The 22,699-nt window shown below is 35.7% G+C and overlaps 1 protein-coding gene and 1 long non-coding RNA gene across 4 annotated transcripts; both read left to right on the forward strand.

The window, feature by feature from the left end:
* The first annotated feature begins 6,293 nt into the window (after window positions 1-6,293).
* Window positions 6,294-8,089, forward strand: LOC113333960 (ATPase 4, plasma membrane-type-like). 2 transcript variants are annotated; one of them, XM_026580319.1, is made up of 6 exons: window positions 6,294-6,530; window positions 6,697-6,860; window positions 6,949-7,086; window positions 7,195-7,329; window positions 7,437-7,616; window positions 7,705-8,089. In XM_026580319.1, exons 3-6 carry the CDS (start codon window positions 7,057-7,059, stop codon window positions 7,813-7,815), a joined length of 456 nt encoding a protein of 151 aa, XP_026436104.1. In that variant the 5' UTR covers window positions 6,294-6,530; window positions 6,697-6,860; window positions 6,949-7,056; the 3' UTR covers window positions 7,816-8,089. The 2 variants fall into 2 exon arrangements, with proteins under 2 accessions (XP_026436104.1, XP_026436103.1); XM_026580318.1 differs by having other exon boundaries at window positions 6,294-6,860.
* Window positions 8,090-13,690: 5,601 nt separating this feature from the next.
* Window positions 13,691-22,676, forward strand: LOC113333902. Of its 2 annotated transcripts, none has more exons than XR_003352410.1 (4): window positions 13,691-13,788; window positions 20,254-20,362; window positions 21,601-21,658; window positions 22,632-22,676. It is a non-coding gene; the product is annotated as an uncharacterized LOC113333902 (long non-coding RNA). The 2 variants fall into 2 exon arrangements; XR_003352409.1 differs by having other exon boundaries at window positions 21,601-21,663; window positions 22,632-22,673.
* Window positions 22,677-22,699: the final 23 nt, after the last annotated feature.

The raw sequence follows: 22,699 nt of genomic DNA on the forward strand, positions 1-22,699 counted from the left end.
TACTCATCAACTGGATTTGGCTCATAAAAATCATCATTTTGAGTTTGTGTTTGTGCTTGAGCTTGTGTTTGTGCTTGAGTTTGTGTAAAATCATTCTCATAATCTAAGAAAAAATCCATTGGGGAATCATTGTTGTAGTTGATATGTATTTTCCTAGGTTTTTTAGATGAATTATGACCCTCCTCATTCTCCATTGAATCAAGAATCCAAATTTTTTAACTTTCTCCTTCTCTTTCTCTCCTTCTTAACCAAAACTTTGATTTTTTTTTTCCACAAAATTTTTTCATCTAAACAACCTTATAATTCTGAAAAAATTAACTTAACCACTAAACAAAAATTTTAATCACTAATCCAAATTATTAACACTAATACATAAAGGGCAGATTTGTCATTATAAAAAAATTTGGTTAAGGGGCTATCTCATTTTGTTATTTAACATCCCCTTTTCAAATAGTGGAGTATGCCTTGACAGTTTTTGGTATGCCCAAAAACATGGTTCTTAAAAAAACGCTTAAAGTTTATACATTGCTTTCAGTAATTGAACAGCCAACACGGCTGATTGACGATTCTGACTAACATGGCTTGGTCCATAACTCAGAACATTTGTTCTCCGACTCGAATGGCCTGAAATTCGAATCACATCGCGAGTCACTTGTGTCCAAAATTAATACTAGTACGTATGTTTGCATCTGACTCGTGATCTAAATCTGAGTCGATCCTGACTGCGCGCGAGTCAGATGTTAAACCGTGTTTTTTTAGTTTTAGTCAAATCCGACGCGCTATCTGATGAGTTTCCCTGACTCGGACCTATTTGAATCACGAAACAAAATGCCATGCTGGTTGAGTGACTCGAAAACAAAACATACTGAATCAAAATTTAGATGAGTTAGATCCATATTAAAAAAAGGAAAGAAAGTTGACATCTATTGGGGACCTGGACGAGTCAACAAATGGACTTGGCAGATTTACCACCAGAGATTGGGTAAAAATAGTCGCCGAGTGATTATGAACCACACTGTCAAAGTAAAGAAGAGGAGAAGAGGAGAAGGAAAAAAAATTAGTAAACCGAGAAAATGAATAAGAAATGGCGAGGTTTTGCGGCTAAAAAATCCAATTCGATTTCAAAAATGATCCTACCAAATCTGTATGATTATGTTCTTCATATCTTGTAGATAGGATTTCCGTGCATGGAACGTTCCATCTATCGCTATGTTATCATGTATCGAACTTTGTGGGACAAAAGCACTTTGATAGTGGCTTATTAAGAATGGGAGAAGTGGCCTAATTCGGTTGACTAGAATTTTTGAAATTATTTTATAAGTGATATTGCAGATTTCTATGGGTCTGAACTGAGATGATTTTAATTGGAGGTTTTGAAGTGGTCGACTTATTAAAGAATTGTTGAAGTTCGTTTATTTCGGACGGGTCCAGATTCGGGTGATGGACCGATTTAGAAGTATTAATCGTCTTCCCTGCATAAGGGTTTTAAGGTTTTGGTTGCTATGATTGGAAGCTTTATATGTGATTAGTAAGTCATCCGCATACATTAAATGAATAATGGGTGGTGTTTTATTTTGATATGTCGAGTCCCCGAATTGACTTTTGATTTTGTAGGTTTCCTTGATTTGTAGATAGGATTTTCAAGCTTTTTCCATGTTAAAAAGCTTGGTGATCTGTATGATTATGTTCTTCACCTCCCTAACATACAATTACAAAAACAAAAAATAATGATTACTCAAATTACCCAATTACAAAAACACAAATTAATTATCCTTTGAAATAAAATAATAATCAGTAGAACAAAATTATACAATCAACAAAAATCTCAAAACTCAAGCCCTACCATACATCTATTGAGTATCAGAAACAATTATCAGAAACCCAAAACTCTTCTCCATTTCCTTAGCGGTACAATTCTTGGTCCAAGATGATAATAACATTTCTATTAATTAAGAAAAAAAATAAAATATTCCAATTTCAATTCTCATCAAGAAATTTCAAAAAATATTAGTTCACGCATCAAACCCTAAGTCTGTCCACCAACACCATTAATAAAATCCACCCTTAGTTTGTTCACGCATCAGATCCACCTCATCTAATAACAACACTAATCGGAGCAAAAACAGAACAAATGTGTACATATTCTTCTTATCTAAGAAACAAAAGAAAAACAAATTAAAATGAATGGATTTGTCGATAAATACCCGCGAATGGTTTTTTTTATGAATTGACGATGAATCGATTCATGAAAATTTTATGCATCGATGATGAAGACGAGTTTGAAATGAAGAAGAAGAAGAAGAGAGGAAGAGGAAGACGAGTAGCGAATGGGTGAGTGGGTGTGGCAGTTTTTTTTTTTTAGATTAGGGTTAATGTATCACGGTTAGGATTAGGATTAAGGTTAACGTTAATTAGGTTAAGGGAAAATTCGTAAAACCATGGTCCCCAATATAGGGTTAGGATTATTGTTAGGACATCCCTTATCAATATAGGGTAGGTGGCCTAATAAGACCATGGTCCCAAAAAAAAGAACCATTTTTTGGGGACCATGGTTTTTTTTTTGGGGAACCATGGTCTTATTAGGCCACCTACCTTACAATGATAAGGGATGTCCTAACAATAATCATACTTAGCAAGTTTACTAATTTGCCCTTAACCTAATTAACATTAACCCTAATCAAAAAAAAAAACTGCCGCACCCACTCACCAATTCCCTACTCCTCTTCCTCTTCCTCTTCCTCTATTCTTCCTCTTCTTCATTTCAAACTCGTCTTCATCATCGATTCATAAAATTTTCTCGACAAACCCATTCATTAAAATAGGTTAAGGGCATCGATTCATTTCGACAAACCCATTCATTGAAATGGACATTTTGTTTTTCATCGATTCAATTGAATAGAAATCATCAAAATAGGCTTGAAATGGTAGTTACAGTGTTGAGTTCGGTTATAACGTGTTTTCTATTTTCCCTAGGTTCCTAACCGAACTCACTGAACTGAAGAACACGAAGAACAGTTCGGTTCTATGTGATTCAGACTTTGTTACCGAACTGTAGAGTTCGGTTGTTTCGCAAAGAAATTGTAAAATTTCCATGTAACCGAACTGTAGGGTTAAAAACAATAGAAAGAAATTTTGAGGATGTAACCGAACCTTACCACTTTTCCCATTAGTTTTATTAGTCTTATAACCGAACTCTGAACTATGAGTTCGGTTCGATCGCAAACATCTTCAAACTTTCATGTAACCGAACTGTAGGGTTAAAAACATAGAAATATTTTTTTTTTGTATGTAACCGAACCTTACTGTTATTCCCATTATTTTGAGTACTGTAAGCACCGAACTATGACCACTGAGTTCGGTTCGATCGCAAACATTTTAAAACGTCAATGTAACCGAACTGTAGGGTTAAAAACATAGAAAGAATTTTTTTTATGTAACCGAACCTTACTGTTATTCCCATTATTTTGAGTACTGTAAGCACCGAACTATGACCACTGAGTTCGGTTCGATCGCAAACATCTTCAAACTTTCATGTAACCGAACTGTAGGGTTAAAAACATAGAAATAATATTTTTTATGTAACCTAACCTTACTGTTATTCCCATTATTTTGGGTACTGTAAGCACCGAACTATGACCACTGAGTTCGGTTCGATCGCAAACATTTTAAAACCTCAATGTAACTGAACTGTAGGGTTAAAAACATAAAAACAATTTTTTTTATGTAACCGAACCTTACTGTTATTCCCATTATTTTGAGTACTGTAAGCACCGAACTATGACCACTGAGTTCGGTTAACTGTCAAAAAATGGCAGATTGCGAACCAACCGAACATAACGCTGCATGACAGAACTTCCATTGATATGAAGTTCGATAACCTGCGTGTTTGGCTCAAGTAGCCGAACTACATCTTCAAACTAGTTCGGTTACTTGTTCATCTCACAAGGAAACCGAACAACACCTTCAGATGAGTTCGATTACTTGTTCATCCTCACAAGGAAACCGAACTACACCTTCAGATGAGTTTGGTTACTTGTTCTTCATATAAAATAACTGAACTGTTCAAAATCCAGTTCCAAATCTTACATTTTTGGGGAATTTTTATCATTTAAACATACATTATCTAAGTTTGCATCACTTGAATACTCAAATGGGGTGAATTGGAATTTTTTTTTATTTTTCATGTTTTTCTTCTTCATCTTCTCTAACTCTAATCTCACAAAATTCTACTCATAATCATTTACTCAACTAATAATAAACCCATCTTTTAATTTAATCTCACTAATTATTTTTAACTAAATCATTTCACTAATCATAACCTAAAATTAATTATGAGGGTAGTTTAGGTATTAATATAAACATCAGATATGGGGTGACCTAGAATTACTTCTAATGTCTTTACCCAAGATAGAATCATGGTCCCCAAAAAAAGCTTCAAAAAAAACCATGGTCCCCAGAAAATGGTTATTTCGAATATGGACCAAGCCCAATATATAATGGAATGAATTATATATGAACCATGTTTTAGGGCATATAACAATAATCATTTCACTAATCAAAAAGAAAGATCGTACATAAGAAATTCCGTTGTGGGGCATAACCTACACATCACTGTTTGCTTCCAGTTTTGTTGTGGCATAGCGTTACATTTTCCGGCTTTAGATAAACTTTACGGTTGGTTTTTCATTTTACTTCTTATGATCTTTTGAAATTTGAATTTGATGGTCGTTTGATGTTGACAATTGGTTGTATTGATTCGCTTATTATTGTTGTCTTGTTTTAGATAGTGACAATAGCTGAGAATCTGAAATAGCCTTTGACTATGATAAGTTGATTTTGAAGTTTCTGATAATGTGGTGTCGGATGAGGATTTCCTAGTCAATTAGACTTTGTTTTCTAAAAAGTAATGTAGATCACCAGGCTCTTTTGCTGCTTACTGTTAGGATGCAGAATCACATTTTTGGTAATCTCAAAAACGAGTTAAAAACAAGGTAGTGGAAAGTGTCACCATCTCTTGTGGAGGGCATATCCCCAAAGATTTTACAGTGTACCTCATTGACATGTAATTGTAATTTATCAGCCTGGGGGTTTTCTTTTCTGTTCTCTTTGAGTTTATGGTTTTGGAGTCTGTGACTGTGTAGAACATGTAATAAGATAAGTATTAGGTATTAGATGGAGGCGTGTTTGGTTGGACATAATTAGGTATTGTAGGTGGTACGATCTGTTTTTTTTTTTTAATGTTTGACTGGACATATGAGAGAAATCTCCTTGCAGTTGTATAGCATCTCTAGAGCCTAGTTAGCAATTCGGGATACGGGAAACGTACGGAGCGGCATACGTACGTGCATTATTCGTTTTTAAGAATTGCAAATTCGGTCCACTATTCGGTCAACCAATTATGATTCGTGGATAGTACGGAACGGTATACGTACGTGTATAATTCGTTTTTGAGATCTTGATTCGGTACTGAAAATTCGGCACTTATAAAAAGTAGGAAAAGTGCTTTTCATAAGTGATTTTAACATTTATACAGAATATTTTCATTACATCTGTATTTAAGCAGCAAAAACCATCTGGCTCAGTGGTTAGTTGCTTAGTAGACGAGTCAAGGTCGCTTGTTCGACTCCTACACTCGTCAATTTTTGGAAAAAAATGACTTTAAATGAGCATTGGGCTTTGGAAGGAGGCTTGGTAGATGAGCCCATTAAAATGGGCTTTCTAAACTCTAAACAAACTTGGCGTATTTAAGTCACGAATCTGATACGGGACGCCAAAGTCGCGTATAGTTCGGCTTCCTCACAAAATCCGCGAATTAGGTTCCTGCTTTCAATTGGACGGACGAATAGGTCGTTGCCGTGCGATACGTGAAAATTCGCGAATCATTCACAGAATTGCTAACTAGGCTCTAGAGTATGAAGTTGCATCATATAGACTACAGAGTGTATTGGTTAAAGAATTTGGTCCAATAATATCATACCACACTAACTACACTACTATAAGCTAGTACATCTGTGTATGTGCCTAATATTGATGGAGAACTAGTCTGAAATATTATCTTACAGAGGCTTAAATAATCTTCACTGCCTTATTTAATTGATATTCCGGTCTTGGATACTTGTTTGTTGAAAGACAGCACACAGAATACACTATACTATACTATCTTAATCTAGCTAGTGATCAGTAAATTAGCGTGTAGTAAACATCGTTCGCTAGTACGATCTCTTGCTTGTTTTTGACGTTTAAGTATACCATTAAAAGATGTGTTATTAGTTTAACTCTAGAAAAGTCACCATACTACCAGACTACCTAGCAATGGTATTGTTTTTCTCTTTCTTCTTCATCACTTCTTTTCTGGTCAACTGATCTGTTTCATTTTCTTCATCACTTCTATTCTCGTCAAACTTGTAGTTTCTTTTTCTTCTTCTTCACCCATCCAAAAACACAACTCAAAAGAATCTGAAATACTTCAGACATACTTCTAAGAAGAAGAAGATTTCTTAGGATGTTCAACTAATTACATGGATGCAAAGGTACGTACTGGTTTTCCCACCGTTTGCAGGCCAACTCAAGCTTGAAGCACGATGATATTTCCTTTCAAAAGGAAACTGGTTGCATGTCTAAACATCTCTTATTCTATTTTCATCATTATTCCGCTCAAGATATTTAATTGTTCAAGTGAAAATGGACTTGATACAGATGCTTACCAAAAGAGATTTAAAACATATGGTTTGAACAAAATTGTAAAAAAGAAGGAAAAGCTTTTACATTTGTGTGTCTTACCTGCTGAAAACAATATATGAAGCTTTCTACGATTTCTTTGGAATCCATTATATTGGATCATTGGAGCTGCAGCCATTGCTGTAAGTCTTTTCCATGCATTTCTTATTACTATTATTATAGATTTTGATTTTCATTATTAAGTCTTGTAATCTGTTTGTTTTTTTGCAGCATACACCACAGGTTTGGCTAATTTCTGTAGGAATTATTGCACTCATCGTAATCAATTCGATTATTCGTTTAATCGAAGAGAATTACGCTGGAAATGCTGCTACTTTAATGGCTAGACTTTCTCCTGATAAAGCTAAGGTAAACCCACTTCTTTAGCCTTTGCTCTAAATTCATTAATTTAATGATAGTGAAATTGTGGTGAATGCACCATATAGATTTTATAACTTTTTGTGTTTGTTTAATAAGGTCCTTCGTGATAGAATCTGGAACGAAATAGATGCGACTTTGCTCATTCCTGGAGATATAATCAAGATTAAGCTTGGTGATATAATCCGTGCTGATGTCCGTCTCCTCAAAGGAGGTCCTGTAAAGATTTATAAGGTGTGTGTTTTGACAAGCAACATTCAGTCTATAATTGTTGTTCAGTTCTTGATGAATGCATGGAAATTGAATAGTTACTTGTTGGATGTTCTGTTATGTCATTGCAGGGCCCTCTTACTGGCGTATCCTTTTCAAGAGATACCTACAAAGAGGATTTTTTCGCCTCTGGGTCGATTTGTACACAGGGTGAAATAGATGCTGTGGTGATTGCTACCGGAAGTCGTACGAAGTTTGGAGAACATACACATCCAGTAGATACTACAAACCAAGATGATCAATATCAAAAGGCGAGAACTGTCACCTTTGTTGTAATCAGCGATAACTAATTGTTGTGTTAACTTGTTGGTCTGATACTGGTTAATTGCTGCTGTTCAGGATTTCACTGCAATCCTTCAATTCTGCATGTGTGTAGCAGTTGTTGCGATGCTGATAGAGACCGTTGTGATGTACCCCCATTCAACAACGTGCTTATCGTACGGTAATTAACAATCTTCTGGTTCTTCTGATTGGAGGGATCCCAATAGCCTTGCCTACAGTGCTCTCCGTGATAATGGCAATTGGCTCCCATCGCTTGTCTCAGCAGGTTGGTTCCGAGTTATGTTGGTGATGTGATTAATTGATAGATTTTGTTGGTGTTAATTGTTGTAAGAGCGAAATTTATGATGTTCAATTAGTTGTTCATATTCAGATGATAATTCTTCCTACTTCTTAGTTAATGATGTTCAATTACTTAATTGAGAAATTTAAGTTTGGGATTTCATTATCGTTTATGGTAATTTTTAACTGAATAAATACAACTTAGCACAGTTTTTACGAGGTGGGGTGGTTGAATTTCTCTTTAGTTATCCAATTCCATGGCCACACTGCCGGAGTTCTAATTTGCTAGGGATTCCCAGTACATTTGTTGTTCCATGACCATCCATTGTTCAGAGAGTTCACTCCATGACTTGAATCAAGTATGCGGCACAGATAGCACAACCTCTTTTTTCATCATCGATCAAAATCTTTATCTGATGAAAAATTTGCCAATTAGCTTCCTTTTGGCAGCTGCAATGAGGAAAAAGAAAACTGGGAGTCGAGCTCAGGTCTCCAGAGCTGGAATTCTTACCACTAACTACAGCCACATTGGTGACTGAAATCTCCAAAATAGCTTTATAGTTTACATGGAAATGACCCGCTCTCAGAATATTTAGTTTACACGGAGTCTTTTGAAGTGGAGAACAAATTAACCCGACGAACCATGGTGTCGTTTGTTGGGTGTAATAATCAAAAACAAAGAAAAATCAAATAAGCAACAGTTATTGATACTTAGCTCCTTTTTAATGGAAGTGGTTGCTTTGACGAAACGAACAAGCTCCTCATATCTCAGCAATAGCAACAGGGCAAAACTTTGGAAAACAGAGTGAGTCGCGTGTTCAACACGCTGTCCTTAAGACATTAGCGCCCGGCTACACTCAAGAGTGATGCTATAACCCTCACAGGACGGATATCTCCAGGATAAAACACCCTAATACATCTACTACTAGCATATGTAGTAGATGCTCAACTTGAGCTTGGCAACTCCGAAAAAATATTAAGGAAAATCGCGAATGCTAAAGAAATCAATACAAAATATTTTCTCTTGGAGGTCTCTCTAAAATATAGAGAAACCCCTTGGGGGTCTCTCTAAAATATAGAGAAACCCCTTTCCCATGTTTTCCCTTAAGGGTCCCTCTAAAATATAGAGCAACTCCTTTACCATGACTTTTACAAAAGTAGTGAATTTGTTTCTATAATTGACAAATACAACTTAAGAAGAGCTACTCCCCGATGTGGGACTAAAAATCTTATATAGTCTCTTAAAACAATTAAGAGTGGAAACTCCACTATGTGAGACTAATAAGTTTTTCATTCACAAAAGAAACATTAAATTAAAATCTTAAAAAGTATTTTATTAATCGTTTTTCCAACAATCCCCCACATGAATGAAAACTCAATAAAACGTGAAAAACACAGATAGATCTTGGTAAATCAACAACCCAATCTCACAACCCGAACTGACTGAATAGACAGACAGATCGTGCATGTTGAAGTCATACTAGCCATTTCAACGTCCTCTCATTCACACAACAGTGTGTTGATCCCAGGGTCTTACTATGGATTGCGTAAATCATAATAGTATAGAGAGCTTTCATATTTAGTTTCTCATAAGTGAGACTCAAGGTTTCTTTCACCAAAGTGAAAAAATCATGAAGTAGTGAACCCTTAATGACCCTTAGGTCCTAAGAACTAGTAATACCAAGACCATAAAAACAACATAAAACTCATTTTTTCTCAAAATGAATTAAAAATAGATAAAAACGAAAATCAGGAAATACCATTATAGGCAGAGGTGTCCATGAGGTCTTGAACCTTTGCTTAGTGAGATATCACCGGAACTACTTGCTAGACAGTGAACGCGATGTCTTGAACTGCTAGCGTTTGGTGTAATCCGCGATAGTAACCACACATGATATCTCCAAGGTTGCTGCCAAGCTCGTGCCGTTGTGTTCGTTTTGGCCCTGGACGTATCCTGTTTCTCAGAATGCTCGATAGAATCAGCTCATATTCTCATAGGAATCGACCCACTTCCTCATTCAGATAGGTGAATTCCATCAAGAGTGTTTACGGCTACACCCCACTTCAATTTTAAATTTAAACTATAGAACTCATTAAGACTTATTAAAAAGTCATCCTCCACATGCAGTCACACTATCACGTCTACACAATAGGGAAGGGACAGAGAATGAAAATCTCCGACAGTGTGTTACCTTTACCCACCATAAATTAGTTGTCTCATTCAAAACCTTTATTTGGGATCTCCAGTCAGCAAGGTTGAGTATCCTTCATGGAAAGTTTAATATATGAGCTTAAGCCCCAACCCCCTCGATGCATTTTAACTATCTCTTTGTACAAACCTTTCGTCAAAGGTTGCGCGAAATTCTCCTTGGACTTTAGCCAATCAATAGAAATAACGCCGATTGAGACTAGTTATTTCTTAGCTTTAACTATTATAGCTTGGATAACACAATGTATAGATATAGCTGGCATAGGCCTATGCCAGAGAGGAATGTCTTCTAAAAAGCATCTTAGGAACTCGACCCCCTCTCGTGCTTTATCTAACGCAATACTCTCAGATTCCATAATGAAATGAGGAAAAAGAAACTGAAAGTGCAAAAAAATAAAAAAAAGTCGAGCTCAGGTCTCCAGAGCTGGAATTCTTACCACTAAACTACAGCCACACTGGTGATTGAAATCGACTAGAGAAGAAATGCCAATATATAACTTCGCGTTCAAAACAAAAACAAAAAATTATTAATGAAAAGAGAAGCATTTTTTTTTAATCCACCCATATTGACATGAAGTCAAATTGACTAGACTAAAATCAGCTTTTCCTATAGTAAAAGTAGCTTTCCCCTAGCAATTATCAAATTTAATTGGAATCCAAAGTCTCTTGTAATTTGTTGAATTTTGTAACAAATTACACACAACAGTACACAATCCGCATCAAACGGCAACAATCCAATAAAACAGTGACACATGTCCAAATGTTTTGAATTTCAAAATGATAAAATTGGCGGGAAACCTGAAGGGTAAAACGTGAAACAAAATTCGTACTGTGCTCACGGGTGACATTTTCTGTGACTTTGACTAGTCTTATCCTGTTATAATAATAGCACTCCACTCATCCTCTCTACATAAGCAAAATTTTGGGCCTTATCTTCAACTGTCATTGATATCCTATTTCTTTTGCAGGAGAGAGAGATGTTGCAAGAGAAAGCTATGAAAATGAAAACTTAAATCTTTTTTTGATTTTGAGGTGATCTCTTTCTAATTATCTTATCTTCTCCTCTTTCATTCCCAATCTAATATCATATATGATTGTATTTTTGGTTTTTTACTTCCCAGGGTTTGCTGCTGCTGGTGCTAGATAGAATGTGATGATATAGCAAGCCCTAACTCTACTTTTGATTTTGGTGACTACTATTGAACTTTACACTTTTGTTTCTTTTAATTCTTCTTCATTTCAAATGTTGTTTTTTTTGTTTCATGTTTCTTTCTTGTGTAATAAATATGGGGTTAGAGTTTTTCTGAGGGTTTTATACCATGCTGTAGTGGATCTGGTTTGTTGTATACATGATGTGTTTGTGATCTCCTAGATATTAGATCTGCTTTTATCTTTCTCTTTTGGATTATAAAGAGTATGAGTAAATGATAAAACAATTAATTAAGGTGCGGTTTACCGATTATTTGCTTGATTTGAACTGATGTTACCTATGCTTGATTTGGACAACTTCACTTGTTAATTTAGGACGTGTGTTGTAGAGTTCATCCATACTTTTTTCTTTTTCTTGATTTGAACCGATTTGGCTTTTGCTTGATTTGTAATGATTTCTTAGACTACTTCACATGTTATTAGATCTGAAATTGTATTTCTGAACCCTGAAAGTAATTGATTTGAGTTGTGTTACATGACTTTTGCTTCATGTTATCTCAAATTTTTACTTTTCCATGTTGATACTTTTGGTGTTGTAGGTGGGACCCCGCAACAGGTTTCCTATTCGATTTCAAAAATAATCGTACCAAATCTGTATGATTATGTTCTTCATATCTTGTAGATAGGATTCCCGTGCATGGAACGTTCCATCTATCGCTATGTTATCATGTATCGAACTTTCTGGGACAAAAGCACTTTGATAGTGGCTTATTAAGAATGGGAGAAGTGGCCTAATTCGGTTGACTAGAATTTTTGAAATTATTTTATAAGTGATATTGCAGATTTCTATGGGTCTGAACTGAGATGATTTTGATGGATGGTCGATTTTAGGTATTAGTGTTATGTTTGTGTGATTTATTAGAGGGTAAATATTTATGTTATTAAAAAAACTCCGAACCATTGCTATCAATTGGTGATGAGTTTTTTCCCAGAAAACCTTGAAGAACTTACTTGTGTATCCATCTGGACCTGGAGCACTTTCTGAATTAATTGAGAAGATAACTTGTTATTTCCGTTGTAGTTACTTCCTTTATGAGTAGGTATCATTGTCTGGGAGTTAATCTCGGTATGATATTTGTGAATATATCTTCATTAATCATTGTAGGCGGTGCCGTATATTGCTGAGTGTAGTGATCTGGAATGAGTTGAACAACGTCTTTCTTTTTGTTAATCCAGTTGTTTTGTGGGTCTTGTAATTGTTATATATTGTTACAGGATCTGTGGATGGTAGATTTAGTATGGAAGAAATTTGTGTTTAGATCACCATATTATAACCATTGAATTCTAGATCTTTGTTGCCTGTATGTCGCATGGCATTGTAATAGTTCTACATGATCTATTCTTAGTTGTTTTTCTTGATGAAGCCAGAGATCTGGGGCAGGGACCGATTGGGTTGCAAAATGATGTGTTGCGTGTTTTATCTTGGCTGTTGATTTCTTGATCATAGTTGGCAGGTGGCCAAAGGTTTGTTTGTTCTATTCTAGGAGGGTTTGTCCGGTTTTTATGAGTTTGAGTTTGAGGTCTAGGATAGGTTCAATATCTTGTTTTTGCTCCCATGCCGATTCGACTATTTGCTTGAGTTGGGGATGAGAGAGCCACATGTGTTCGAATTTGTAGTTTTTAGTTCCTTTCCAATCCATTGCTTTCCTTTGTAGTAGTATCGCACATTGATCTGCAGCTATTCTTGAAAGATGATTAACTGCTCATGTGGATTTGACGTTCGCCAAAGTTGGGTTGCTAAAGCTCTATCAAATCTTTCTAAAATGTTATCCTGGACAATTTGGTTTATGAGGTGGCCTGATAAAAAAAATCTAGGGGAAAACAACAGCAAAAATAAATAAACTTGTATTTTTTTTTTTGAAGGAAAAAGGGGGTTTAAAAACCTCCTTAAAATTATTCAATCACCTCATTCAAATTGAGGTTGGAAGAAATACATGAAGGAGGATTGGTGACAGGACACCATCCTTCAAAATTGTTGTGCATAGCAAATTGACATAGATCATGAGCTAGCGTATTGGAACAGATGGAAAGGTTACACTATAAAAGCATAATCGTCGGAAAAATACTCCAAGATAGCTTTAGTAATATTGCCTTCAATTATTAGTCTTCGCCAAACATGTATTCATTGGACATAATATGGAGTAATAGACTGATAACCGTCGACGCCTGATACAAGTTAAAATCTTATCAAAATTTAAATCTCGATGTTATCGGACGGCTCAAGATTAATAATGGTTACACGACTTGTGTTTTAATTTTCTTTTTCTTTTTATTATTATTTTATTTCTCCAGCGGAAAAAAAAGAAAGAAAGAAAAACAGTAGCGCTTAAGGGAGATTATCCAGTATGGTTATCATAATCTTCCTTTAGGGTTTATTTGTTGTTGTGAATACGAATTGAAGTTGCCGTTAAATTTTTTTGAAGACGAAGAATTTGAGTAAACATGTAAGTAGATCGAATCGATTTCTTCTTAAATTATATTATTTTTCAAAGGTTATGAATGTTTAATATGATTATATTATTTTTAAATCGGAGTAATAATTGGTCCAAACATGTAAGTAGATCGAATCGATTTCTCCTTAAATTATATTATTTTTTTGTGTTAATTTGTTGATTGATTGATTGAATTTTGAATTGGGTTAAAGGAAAAAATGCCCCAAAATCGACCCCCCAGGTTTGAAAATGCCCCGGACGTTAGGCAAGAAATCAAAATGCCCCATTCCGTTAGTTTTCAAATTTTGGTCAAAATTGGGGCATTTTCACTACCTTTGACCAGTCAACTATAGTGTGATTTTTCATTTTTGCCCTTCGCAAGAAAAAATACCCGACACGTACTGATATGGTTCTCTTAACACGTGGGCATCTATTTCAAGGACACGTGGTCAAGGACTGACACCTGTAGAAAACGTGTGTTTCGTACGTGTGCTACAGGTATTATCTTCACCTGTGTCGATTTTCAGCCACAGAAAGGAATCGAAAATTTTCCCAGATAGTTCAGAGAGCGATAGGGTTATAGGCGAGAGAGATCGAGAGATTGAGAGATTGATAGACCGGAAGGACAAAGGGAACTGCATATCGATAAGATAAATGAGACGGAGTAGATAAGAGGCAGGTTTTCTCTTCCCGGTGACGAACATGTAAGTTTTTTGTTCAGAAATTTGACGTTTTAGGGTTTGTGATTAACCATGTGATAAGTATCTTTCTACATTTGATCTGTTTGATTTGGTATATGCTTTACGATTTGGGGTTAGGGTTTGTGAAATTGGTTTGCGATTTAGGATATGTGATTATGATTTTTGATTTTTCGATTCAGGGAATGTTATTATGCAATTGGTTTGAGATGATGTTGTTATAATCTGAAGTTAGGGTTTGTGACGATTTGAGATTTAAACTGAGTTCGTGATGGCTGCAGGGTGAAAGGGTTGTTGATAAATTGTGGATATGCAAACCTTGTGGGTAGATTTCATAAAGTACAAATTAGGGTTTGTTTGTGTAGCCAATACAAATGAAAATTGTGTTGTAATTTGATTCAGGGAAAATGAAATTAGTGTAAACATTAGTATGATTACTGTAAACATTTCTGTTTTTGGTAATAATTTTTGGAATCATTACTGTAAAATTTGTTTCACTACTGTAATAATTATTGTTTTTTTGTTGGGGATCTGTTACAGAATGGGTAGCAAGGATAGGAATTTCTGGTTAACTGATATAGGTGGCCGGTTTAGAGACTTGCATATTCTTGGTTGTAAAGCTGGTACCAATGGAGATGCTTTTATGGCTATGGTAAAGACTAGGTTGGTGAATGAACAAGGTATGAACTCTACACTTGAACTGTTTTTATTTAATGATGAAGAAGGGAATGCATGTGATAAGTGTGAATCAGAAGAAATGTTTATTTCATTTTGGAACAAAGGGAAAGTAAATAAAGATAATTTGATCAGACTGTGGTTCACTCCAATTATTCCTACTCCTTCAGTGAGAGAATGGGGTTATGTTTATGATGCTTCCAGTGTTAGTGGGGTAAGTGGTGTGACTAATTATATCAGCCCAGTGAGGAAGAAAACTGTTAGTAAAAGGGTAGAGGTTAGGAGGAGTCCAAGACTTAATAAGACTGCTACTGTTAGTGGTCTTAAAGATATGAGACCAACAAGACTTGATTTTGAGCATGAAGAGCAAGTGGAATTGACAAAAGCATCTGTTGCTGACAACCATGTTCATGAATCTCAAAGTATTCCTACACAGTCATCTGTTGCAGCCAACCATGTACAGGGGTATGAAAATGACCAGGTGAATTTGCCTAATGTACATCAAGATGAGTGTCATCCTGATGACAAGCCTGACCTTCTCTTTAAGGACTATGATGAGGAAGAGGATGGTGAAGATGAAAGTGAGGATGAGAGTGGAGATGATAGTGAAGAAGAAACACAAGAACAGATGAATTATGAAGATTGGGTTTCTATGTGTGCTAGGGGTATAGATGTTGGTAATGACCCTGATGATTGTAATGAAGATTTCAATGTAGGTGGCTTTTATGAAGAGCAGAGTGCACCAGTGAATGCATCTTCAGATGAAGATATTCCCAGCCAAGAAGTCACTCAAGAGGAAGAAACTAAGTGGGAAGAAGATTTTGGTCAGCATTTAAATGAACCACAACGTCTAGAAATGATAAATGAAGATACTCCTGAGGTCACACCTGGTGAAATAAGTACTGGTATGGCTTTTGGAAGTATGCAAGCTTATAAGGATCATTTAAGAGAATATGCAGTGTTGAAACATAGGGATTTTAAGGTGAAGAAAGGAGATAAAATCAGACACTATTCTTACTGTTCTTACAGGGATGCCCAAAACTGTGCTTGGATGGTGAATGCAAGAAAGGTACCAGAGAAAGATGATATGACAGTCACAGTCAGAGAATGCAACATAGAACACACTTGTAAAAATCCCAATGAAGACTACAGCAGAAAATGCAATGAAAAATTTGTAGCTAAGTATTTGTTGAAGACGATGGATGTTGCTTCACCAGTGGAGAAGGCAGATGATATAGCTAAGAAAATCATTAGACCTCAGTTGCAAACTGAAATACCAAAATGGGTTGCTCGTCATGCAAGGGTATCATGTTTATGCTTTGTTTTTGTTACCTTTTGTTTGTTTATTTAATAAATTTTGGTATATTTGAATTGCTAATTTTTTATCTGTGTGTGTACACAGAGATTGGTGCTAGCAGAAAGGGATGGAACATTTGAGACATGTTAAAAAAAACACCACAATTGGTCGTAGCTGCTACCTCATTGAACCCAAGGAGCATAGGTCATTTCAGCTGGTCCAAAGATGATAAAGATAACATATTTGAGAGTCTCATTTTGGCGTATAATGCACAAATAAAAGGTTTTATGAATGGTTGTAGAATGGTTATTGGGTTAGATGGAGCTCACCTAACTGGTAAGTTTGGTGGTGTGATGCTTTCAGCAACAGGTATAGATGCTCAGAATGGGGTATTTCCTTTATGTATGATGATTTGTATGGGTGAAACTGAAGAAAATTGGTTTATGATGTTAAAAGAATTGAGAAAAAGGATACCAGATATGGCTGGACTGACCTTTATTTCTGATAGAATGAAGGGAATTCTTGAATCAGTAAAAAGATTGTATCCTTTGTCAAATCATAGATACTGCCTAAGGTACATTTGGTTTTGACTGGTAATTTTGTTTAATAATTTTTAAAGATAACAAAATTTTTTTAACAGTGAAATTTATTAATATTTGTCCTTGTTTATTATCTATTTTTTTCCAGGCACCTATACAAGAATTTCTTGACCAAAGGATTCAGAAATCCAAGACTTGTACAGCTTCTTTGGCAGGCTGCAAAGGCATACAAATATCATCATTGGGAGGTAAGAAATGTTTGATTATATTGAATGTTCATTTTTTTAGTCAAGTCTTATTACATCAGATTATTTAACTTAGACACCTATTTGTAGGAGGCCATGCAAGAAATAGCAGAGATATCTCCAGATGCATACAAATACCTGATTGATGCAGAACCGAAGTCTTGGGCAAGGTCATGGTTTCCTCATGATGTTGCTTGTGAGCACATCTACTCCAACTTTTCAGAAAGTTTTAACAACATGGACCTGAAATTCAGAGGCAAGCCTCTCACTCAGTTGGTTGATATGTACACACACTTGGTGATGGTGTTGTTTTCAAATAGAAGAAAGCTTGCTGCAACTTGGCAAGCTGGTGACCTTGTTCCTGCTGGGAAAGATCTCATTAAGGTGATGTGCGATCTTAGAGGTAACTATGAATGTGATCCTTTTGTAGAGCACAAAGTGTATGAGGTGACCAACAAAGCTACTTGCAAAGTTTTTGTCGTAAAAGTAGAAGAAAAAAAATGTACATGTAGACAGTGGAAATTGAGGCAGTTCCCTTGCTTGCATGGTGTAGTTGCATTGTTTAAATTGAATCCTAATTGGTCCAAGTGAGTAAATCTACTACACCTACACAGTTGAATGTGGTTATGCAATAAATGAATGATGACTGATTTTATCAATTATTTGTGCATGTATTGTAGTAAGTACTACACTGTAGATTACTATAGGACAACCTACCAATGGTCAATAACACCTTTGGGAGACATTGATGAGTATCAGAATAAGGTTTGATAATCAAAAGGACAGCCTACTTTAACTTTTAGCCCTTAACTTTCTCAAAAGTCTTTACTTTTTCCATTGTCTGATTTCAAAATTTTTTACTGATTTTTGAGAATCTTTTCATTGAATAATATTATATACTTTTGTACTTTTACTTTAGTGTATTATTATGGATTTTTTTTATTCTCTAGATCTGTGCATTTAAAGTTTACTAACCCTAACTTCTATTTTGTTTGCAGACTGGTATCAACATTATACATCCACACAGATTGAGAGATAAGGGAAGACCTTGTGTCAAGAGAAAGAAGTCTTGGTATGAGAAGAACAAGCAGCCCAAAAGAGTAACAAAGTGCAGTGTATGTAAAGGTCTTGATCATAACATCCTTACCTGTCAAGGTCCTCCAGTTGGTTCTAATCCAAAGAAGAAAGGAATTAGAATGGAATGTTCTGTTAATGGAGATGAGTTTTGTATTACTGCTGCGCCAACAAAGAAGATGAGGAAGGCCTTGTCTGCACCAACTACTGCAACAACATCTGCATCAAAGACTGCTACTGCTGATGTACCACCATTTTCAAAGGGAAAGGAAGCTGCTACTACACAATCTTCTTCTACAGCTGGTTCCCAGAAAAAGTGTAAGACAACTGCACCATCCTCCTCCACTGCAGTTGATGTTGAATCTAAAAGGAAGGTACCATCTACTTCTTCTACACCTTCTAGTGCCTGTTTTAACCAGATTTTTAATGGTATTGTTAACATTTCTAGCCAAACAATCAACATTACCGAACCATCATCAAAAAGGGTTAGAAAGCCTAACTCCAAGTATCAACAATAGAAATGCAGGGTTCCTATTTTATGTCTTTTTATGTCTTTTAGCATTTATGGACCTATGTCTTTTAATGGCAGACATATTACTAGTTAGTTTATGTTGAAAGTTTTAGCAGACTTTTATTTATGAATCTATGGGCTTAAAAAGTATGGACACAATCATGGTTTTATTTCTTAATTCAGCTCATTACATTGAGGAATACTTCCAATATGATAACATTACATTAACCTATTCTGACATGAGTTTTGGTTGTGCTTTATCTTCTAATTGTGCACTTTATCTTTAGTTGTGCACAAATTTGATCTTCAATATTATCTAATTGCTTTTGTTTCTTCATAAAGATTGCATCAGAAACCCATTGGAAATCTTCACATTCTAGGCATTTTAGGTAGCCAATACCATAATTCCATGATGTTTGAGCTATGTTTAAAATCCTCAACTTTGTTGAATTGCATTTGGGGTTGATACATCTAGTCTGTGACCAGGGACAATCAGAAAATTTGTGATCACCAACACAAGCTTTACAACCTCCATTGTACTGAGGTGCAATGGATTTAATTGCATCATCAAACCATTCGAAGTATGAACACATGGGATTAGAGCAAGAGAAGAATTTCTTCCTTGAATTAGCACCATCTTTGACCTTTAAAAGTTTACGAATACCATTACAAGGAACTAATTTACACCTTGTGTAGATCCAATGACAATCAATTGATTGATGATTTCTTTCGTTGCACATCTCACATTCCCGGCTTGATGTAGCAGCCATTATGAAGAAAATTTTTTTTTTTACTGATTTTTGGTTGGATCATCTTCACAATTTATAAGTCAACGGAGAAAAAAAAAATGACCGTTATTACAACGGTCGGAATCTCACAACGGTCGGAAAATTTAACCGTTGATTAGCTAGGATGTTCCACGTGTCGCGATCCTAGCTAATAGGACATCGTGGTCATTTAAAAAAAAATCGGTAAATGTAAAACCCAAAATCTCTCGCCGTCCATTTTTGTAATCGACACGTGTTGCAATCTCAGTAAATGACGAAAATAGGACCCTAAATGTTCATCTTGGTGAACAGAAGGGTATAAATGTCAATCGATTTCCACGTGCGGGCCACATGCTTACGCATTTGACCACTTAACGCTCTGAAACGGAAAACATAACAGAATGGGGCATTTTGATACGGTTTTGGGGCATTTTGATTTCTTGCCTAACGTCCGGGGCATTTTCAAACCTGGGGGGTCGATTTTGGGGCATTTTGTCCTTTAACCCTTTTGAATTCTAGGTTTTTTTTTTGCTTGTTGTTTATTTGATCTGAGCATGGATACGATGCATTCTGCCTTCTTTTGATCCATTCCAGATGTTCTAAAAACATGTATATCTCCACTCAAATTACTCCAATTCTCATTGCACCTTCGTTGTGTTGAAATTTTTCAGATGGTGAAGAGTGTTTGGAGGCAATCTTGAAAAGGCTTGAATCAAAGGTTTCTAACCCCAATTGTTTCAAAGAGAGTGCATAGCTGCATCTCGAAGATAGACAATCTTGGTAGGTACTGTACTAACCTTTTCCCAGGTTTTGTATGGAAAGGGATGAAATGGTTTAACCTGCTTGTGGAAGTTGTTTTCGTTCGTCGAGTCTTCTCTTTCCATTCTAACATGCTCTCCCAACTCTTGTATCTTGTGGACTATTGAAAGAAGAATCGGCTTCAAGGTTGCTCTATTATTTTTGTTTCTATATTTTATTTCATGAAATCGACATAGTATTTGTACAAACTGTAAAGCAATCTTGCTGACTCAGTGCCTGATTCTTACACTGCTCAGAATCAAGTATCACACCTTTTTTTCGATGTGTTTCTAGTGTCTGATTTGTGTTTCAGTTGAAGGTTTCTAACTCGACGAATTAGGACTAGTCAAACGAATAAACAGCAAGATATCTTACTTACAAGCTCCCAAATTAGAGTTGTCAACTAACTAGAATATTAAGTTCAGGAAATTGGTGCGCCTGGAGAAAACAATAGGAGAGTTTCTGAATTGGGAACATAGAGTGGACTTATTGTATTTCTCATGTGAGGCTCATATGGTGACTTTTAAGTTAATCTTTGATTTAAAAAGATCTTAATTTGTATTTCTTTTAGTATGCAATCAGTTCTTGTTCTTGTTTGACTTTTACGAGAGGGATGAAATATTTCCTGGGGATAGTTATAAACGGTTGGGATCTTTGTCCATTCATTTTTGCTAAACGGTCTCCTTTCACAATCTCACGACCACAATCTTACGGCCCTTACTTTTTACTATGCTAACGCTCTAATTGATTACCGTTTTACTTTTCGGATGTTTAGCTTTGCTGGTTCTTCCTCTCCATTTGTTTCAATAGCTAGCTATGTAGAACTCTGTTATGAGCTCGTGCTATATCTTTCGAACTTACTTCAACTACTTGAAATAATAAATGTTATCAATGTCCTTGCGTATATAATTTATTTTTTGATGGTTGTTTGTTAGCTTTTAGGTGTTCTTGATGTACTTCAAGTAGGCTGCAAGTTGAGATTTCCTTGTCCAGACTGTTCTGAAACCATAATACAGAAAATGCTGATTGCAGCCCCACTTCCAAGTATTAAGATCCGTTGCATCTCTGATTAACATACATAACTAGGAACCTTAGTCCTTAGATGTAGGGTTTAAACTATGAAGTAATTATCTCCTCAGTACAAAGTGGAGTTATACTTCAGCACAACTGGAAGAAAATGCAGAAATTTTAACATTTTTCATCCATATATATCGTTTCAGGTTTTCTGACTTCCAGGAGAGAAGCAAAGAAGGAAGAGGGAAGAAGATTTTAGCTTTGGTAAGGTATGATCTTATCTCATGTACTGTTTATATAAGAAATTGGGTTTGTACATTTTTGTGCATATAGTCTAGAGCTGAACATATTGGTATTCAATTTTTCTAACTAATATTCCGTTAGATAATGTTGATTTTGAATTCATTAGACTATAAACCAAATCATGTTTTTCATTTCCTCTTATCAACGTGAACACATATTTAGATGCTATAATGCAAACAGAAAGTATATGAATGAATGCGGCAACGAAAGGGACCCTATCCATAATCCCATTGGCCATTACAGAAATTTTACGTATGTAGCTAGGTAGAAAGATCAATTTCTAGGTTACAAATTAGACATAGATTAACATCACACACGGGTCAGAAATGTACTGTAACTTTTTAATGGCCCCATCATAAACAACAAGACCTCTATCATTCTAGATTCAACTGCAATAAATAAGTAGAGGCTGTAGAGCTTCATGATTGACTTGGGATTAATCTTCGCTGATGATTATTGATTTTCGTTCATTCTCTGTCCATGTTAATTTGAGACAAGGCAATGAGCAATAGCATTGTCAATTTCATGTAGTGTTGGATTAGACTATTTTTATACTCTGAGCAAATCGGTTGCCTCTTGTAACTTGCATGGTCAGCAAAACTGTCAGATCTTTTTCTGCCAGTCTTTCCGACTCTGTGAGCAGATGTCCAAGTACTCTCTGTCAGGTGGCAAAACAATGCTTAATTTGGTAGACTACCAGTCAGGCTCTTTGGTCCGCAACGTATTTTTGTAACAAAGGCTGTCAGGCACCCAGGCTTCAACTTAGAATTAAACACAATAATATGTCTGTTAAATGCAAGACCCACTTTTGCATTTAGTGTCTTATCTATCTGTCAACTTGTTAGGTGTTAGAGTTGAGTACCCAGAAACATCTGTATGACTTTTTAGTTCTGTAACGTTTATTCTTATCTGTAACATGTTTCATGAAATCCAGGGACACTTACAGCCATTTTTTCTGAAAGCATGGAACAATTGTCAACAATAACTGAAGATATCAAAAGT

The sequence above is a fragment of the Papaver somniferum genome, unplaced genomic scaffold (assembly GCF_003573695.1).
Source record: "Papaver somniferum cultivar HN1 unplaced genomic scaffold, ASM357369v1 unplaced-scaffold_135, whole genome shotgun sequence".
NCBI lineage: Eukaryota > Viridiplantae > Streptophyta > Magnoliopsida > Ranunculales > Papaveraceae > Papaver > Papaver somniferum.